This window comes from Carlito syrichta, unplaced genomic scaffold (assembly GCF_000164805.1).
Source record: "Carlito syrichta isolate Samal-C Ts95f unplaced genomic scaffold, Tarsius_syrichta-2.0.1 Scaffold305629, whole genome shotgun sequence".
In the NCBI taxonomy this organism is placed as follows: Eukaryota; Metazoa; Chordata; class Mammalia; order Primates; family Tarsiidae; genus Carlito; species Carlito syrichta.
The window spans coordinates 106,870-112,607 of NW_007249725.1; the positions used below are offsets into that span (position 1 = coordinate 106,870).

The following is a 5,738-nucleotide window of genomic DNA, read 5'->3' on the forward strand; positions in this document are numbered from 1 at the left end:
CACACACACACACACACACACACACACACACACACACACACACACACGCACACACACAATCAGTGATCACCAGATACCTGAAAGAAATGGCAACATGAACTTGAGTGTGAGATGTTATTTCTTGACTTACAGATGACCTATTCTGTGGTTTCTCATTTTATTCTCATTCATTTTGTTTTCTCTCTAGTGAAATAACACCTCTTGATTAGAATAATCTTTTTTTTTTTTTTTTTTGAGTTGGAGTCTCACTCTGTCACCCAGACTGGAGTGCAGTGGCCGCTTCCGGCCACCGCAGCCTCGACCTGCTGGGCTCCAGCAATCCCTCTGCCTCAGCCTTCCAAGTAGCTGGAACTACAGGCGTGCGCTATCATGCCCGGCTAATTTTTTGATTTATTGTAGAGATGAGGTCTTGCCAAGTTGCCCAGGCGGGTCTCAAACCCCCGGGCTCAGGCAATTCACTCACCTCAGCCTCCCAAGGCGCGGGATTACAGGCTGAGCCACCGAGCCCGGCTTAATTTTTGATTTATTGTAGAGATGAGGTCTCGCCAAGTTGCCCAGGCGGGTCTCAAACCCCCGGGCTCAGGCAATCCACTCACCTCAGCCTCCCAAAGTGCAGGATTACAGGCTGAGCCACCGAGCCTGGCTAGAATAATCTTTTAAACATTTGGTCCTAAGACCTTGAGAAGTATTAACTCCTTAGATACCCCAGAAAATTTTTAATCCATAAATTCAGGTTGTTTACCATCTATACTGCTTATGGGATTCTATAGTAAATTATAACTTTTACTTCTTTTCCTATCATACTTTGTTGTTTTGTTTGTTTGTTCATTTTCTTTTTTTTTTTTTTTTTTTTTTTGAGTCAGTCTCACTCTGTCACCCAGGCTGGAGTGCAGTGGAACGCTCATGGCCACCACAACCTCGACCTGCTGGACTCAGGAGATACTTCCACCTCAGCCTTCCAAGTAGCTGGAACCACAGGCACATGCCAACATGCCAAGCTAATTTTTTTATTTATTGTAGAGATGAGGTCTTGCTATGTTGCCCAGGCTGGTCTCAAACCCGTGGGCTCAGGCAATCCTTTTGCCTTGGCCTCCCAAAGTGCTGGGATTACAGGTGTGAGCCACTGCACCCAGCTTGTATCACATTTTTCATAAGTTTTCAGGTATTTTTATTCATTAGGAATGTGTGGTGTGGGACTGTTGCCTATATTTGCCTGTTTTTCCTTGTGCTGACCCTGCTATTGAATGAGTAGGTTGCTGCTTTTTACTACTTTTTCTGACTTGCTTTTTTGAAATCAAGTTGTCCAGGTCGAATAATTTTTTTCATCATCTGTAACTTTGTTGTACACTTCATTTATTTATGAGTTATTTATTATTGATTTTTCATAAAACATTTGAATCCCTGTTAAATGTAAGCCATAAGAAGATACCTTGTTTGCAATTTATACAACAGTGACATGACCAACAGAGGTAGGGAACTTCCAAGCCTCTACTCACTTTTTCCTGATCACCTTTTTCACCTCTCAGATTATGTCTTGCTGTTTTCCTACTTTATCTGATCTTGGTCAGCCTAGTTGCAAATGGAAGTCTTTGACAAACTTCTTTCCTTCCTTCCTTGCTTCCTCCCTTCGATCCTTCCTTTCCACCTACCTACCTACACCCACATACACCAGTTTTCATTGCTTTGATAGTGCACTTCTCTATTTTCTTTTCTCTCTTTACAGTGAGGTAATTTTTTGCTTTTTTTTTTTTTTTTTCATTTTGAGTATCAAGTATCATCCTAGGAGATACTTGTTTGAAATACATTTTCCTCCTATGTTTTCATTCTACCATAGTGAAACACAAGTGACTCTTTTTTTTTTTTTTTATACTTTCAGGCTATGACTCTAGGATTGAAAAAAGGAAATTGACTCCAAAGAAGGACATTTCTGAAGAAATAGAATCCCAAAAAGTAAAATCAGATGAACATATTAGGAATATTTTCAAGGAACCTGAAGAGATGAGTAAAACTGAGGGAAAACTAGAGAATTACTGGAGAAAATCTATATTAGAAGGACTGAAAAATTCCTCCCAGAAAAGCAGTTTCACACCAGGTAACATGAGCTATGTGAAAACCCCCTATGGCGAGACTAGCCAGACGTTCAATACTTTTGGGGAAAACTGCATTACAGACTCAAATGCTGCCAAACATCTTAGAGTGTCTAGAGAGGAGACTCTTCATCATGTGTTGAGCATGTCATCTGTTGAAAATTTTCAACAATGTAAGGAGTTTATTAACCTCCATAGTTTCCAGTTAGGAGAAAGAGCTTGTCAGACAGATGTGTTTGTGAAAATACCAAGACAGAATTCAGTTCCTAGTAAGAATCAAAGGATTAACAATCCAGAGAGACCCTCTGAGTATACTGAATATAGGAAAACTTTCAGTCAGAACAGAGCTCCTAATCAACTTCAGAGAATTCGTAGTGGAGAGAGGCCATATGAGTGCAGTGAATGTGGAAAAGCTTTCAGTCGGCACTCTGTCCTCAGCAAACATCAGAGAATCCACACTGGTGAGAAACCCTACAGCTGTGAGGATTGTGGCAAAACTTTCAGTGCTCGCTCATACTTTAGTCAGCATTGCAAAATTCACACAGGAGAAAAACCCTATGAGTGTAGTGAATGTAGGAAAGCTTTTAGTACATGTTCATCTTGTAGTCAACATCTAAAAATTCATACAGGAGACAAACCTCATGAGTGTAATCAGTGTGGAAAAGCCTTTAGTCATAGTTCAAATCTGATTCATCATCAGAGAATTCATAATGGAGAGAAACCTTACAAGTGTAAAGAATGTGGGAAAGCCTTTAGCAGACAGTCACACCTTGTTCAGCATCAAAGAATTCATTCTGGAGAGAAACCTTTTGACTGTAATGAGTGTGGCAAAGCCTTCAGTGCACGGTTATCTCTCATTCAACATCAGCGAATTCATACAGGAGAAAAACCTTATGAATGTAATGAGTGTGGAAAATCGTTTAGTCTGAACCGAACGCTTATTGTCCATCAGAGAATTCACACTGGAGAGAAACCCTATAGGTGTAATGAATGTGGAAAATCCTTCAGTCAACGCTCACAGGTTATTCAACATAAGAGAATTCACACTGGAGAGAAGCCTTATATCTGCAATGAGTGTGGAAAATCATTCAGTGCTCGCCTATCCCTTATTCAGCATCAGAGAATTCACACTGGAGAGAAACCTTATGGATGTAGTGAATGTGGGAAAACCTTTAGTCAAAAGGGACATCTTATTCAACATCAGCGAATTCATACTGGAGAGAAACCTTATGAATGTAATGAGTGTGGAAAAGCTTTCAGCCAGAGTTTTAATCTTATTCACCATCAAAGGACACATAATGGTGAGAAGCCCTATGAATGTAATGAATGTGATAAAGCCTTCAGTGTGCTTTCTTCCCTTGTTCAACATCAAAGAGTACATAATGGAGAGAAGCCCTATGAGTGTCACAAATGTGGAAAGGCCTTTAGCCAGGGTTCACACCTTATTCAGCATCAGAGGAGTCATACTGGAGAAAAACCCTATGAGTGTAATGAGTGTGGGAAAACCTTTGGACAGATTTCTACTCTAATTAAGCATGAGAGGATACACAATGGAGAGAAACCATATGAGTGCAGTGACTGTGGGAAGGCCTTCAGCCAAAGTGCACACCTTATCCGCCATCGAAGAATTCACACTGGAGAGAATCCTTATGAGTGCAGTGACTGTGGAAAGGCCTTTAATGTTCGCTCTTCTCTCATTCAACATCACAGAATTCATACTGGTGAGAAGCCTTATAAATGTAGTGAGTGTGGTAAGGCCTTCAGTCAGCATTCACAGTTTATTCAGCATCAGAGAATTCACACTGGGGAGAAACCCTACATGTGTAATGAATGTGAGAAATCCTTCAGTGCACGCCTATCCCTTATCCAACACAAGAGGATTCATACTGGAGAGAAACCCTATGAATGTACTGAATGTGGAAAATCCTTCCGACAAAGCTCTCACCTTATTCGGCATCAGAGAATTCACAGTGGAGAGCAGCCTTATATATGTAATCAATGTGGAAAAACTTTCAGTCAGAGAATAATTCTTATTAGTCATGAGAAAATCCATAATCACATTAGAGAACAAGCCTCTGAGCATAGTAAGTGTGAGGAACTCTTTAGTGCACAATCAGCTTTCGGTGAACATTGTACAATTCACAGTGAAAAGTAACTGATTTATTGATAAAATTTTGAGGGGGTGTATGTTATAAGAGCCATACTGGTGAGAATGCAGACACTTTATGGTTTTCATTTTGGAGATTCAGCTCTTAGACCAAGGTAGCACATTTTCCTTCAGATTCAGAGGATGGCCCTCTGCTGAGTACTGTAAACGTGAAATTTAAATATAGTTAAATATGCTATATCACATCAGATCTTAAGGTACAGTTATATATTTCACTCAGCCTGTTTCTTTATCATTTATTTCAGCTTCAAGAAAATTAATTAGGATACTTGTGCTTTCACATATTATGGAACCAGTTTGGGGTTTTCTTGTTTGTTTGGGCCTCTTTGAGATATTTTTGTTCTATCATGAGGAATATGGTACCATAAACTTCAAAAACAGACCAGGCACAGTGGCTCACGTCCTGTAATACCAGCACTTTGGGAGACTGATGCGGGAGAATTGCTTGAGGCTGGGAATTTGAGACTAGCCTGGGCAACATAGATCCCACCTCTATAAATAATAATAATAAAATTAGCTGAATGTGGTCTTAGCTACTCAGGAAGCTGAAGTGAGAAGATCGCTTGCGCCCAGGAGTTCAAGGTTACAGCAAGCTAAGATTGTGCCACTGCATGCTAGCCTAAGCAAGAGAGCAAGACCCTGTCTCTTAAAAAAAGAAAACCAGGCCAGGTGCAGTGACTCACAGCCTGTAATCCCAACACTTTGGGAGACCAAGGTGAGAGGATTGCCTGGGCCCGTGGGTTTGAGACCAGCCTGAACAACATGGCGAGACCTCATCTCTACAATAAATCAAAAAATTAGCCGGGCATGGTAGCATGCGCCTGTAGTTCTGGCTACCTGGAAAGCTGAGGCAGAAGGAGCATGCCACTGCACTTCAGCCTGGGCAATGGAGTGAGACTCCAGCATTTAAAAAAAAAAAAGGAAAATCAAAAAAACTTCAAAAGTATCATTCTTTTTCAAAATCAGTCCACATAAGAGAGAAACCTTATGATTGCAGCAAAAGTTTGTTAAGGAATATGGTGAGTCTTATTCAAACAGTTAAGACCCTGCTAACACATGCAGTCAAATAACATGTAAAATCGGTTTTTCAAAAATGTAACTTGGAAGAAAAACCCCTTGAATTAGGAGGATAATGGCCATAAAGTAGACACATTGAGGTGTGAGATCTAGCTTACAGATGCTGTTCTAAAAGCCAAAGTTAGTGTATTAGACATCAGTTTCTAAGGGAAAGAAAGTTAGTAAATAGCTGCCTACACTAGCCTCCAGGTTTCCACTTAACAGGCAGACTCTGGTAAGGGAGGGGCAGGTCCATTTACTGGCAGAGGATAGGACTCAAGGTTAGGCAGGACAAATGGCATTAAGCAGCCTTTACTGGGTAGATAGGTTTATGCCGTGCTTTTTTGTCTACATGCTATAAGACTGGAATAACAGCCGGGCTCAGTGGCTCAGCCTGTAATCCCGCACCTTGGGAGGCTGAGGTGAGT

At 40.9% G+C, this 5,738-nt stretch overlaps 1 protein-coding gene across 1 annotated transcript in view; it reads left to right on the forward strand.

Moving 5' to 3' along the window:
• LOC103264195 (zinc finger protein 252-like) overlaps positions 1–4,654 on the forward strand; it is a 26,902-nt gene extending 22,248 nt beyond the window's left edge. The window contains exon 5 of the mRNA XM_008061838.1: positions 1,877–4,654. Within this exon, the coding sequence (XP_008060029.1) occupies positions 1,877–4,242 (2,366 nt within the window). The 3' untranslated portion in view covers positions 4,243–4,654. The remainder of the gene's footprint in view (positions 1–1,876) is intronic.
• Positions 4,655–5,738: the final 1,084 nt, after the last annotated feature.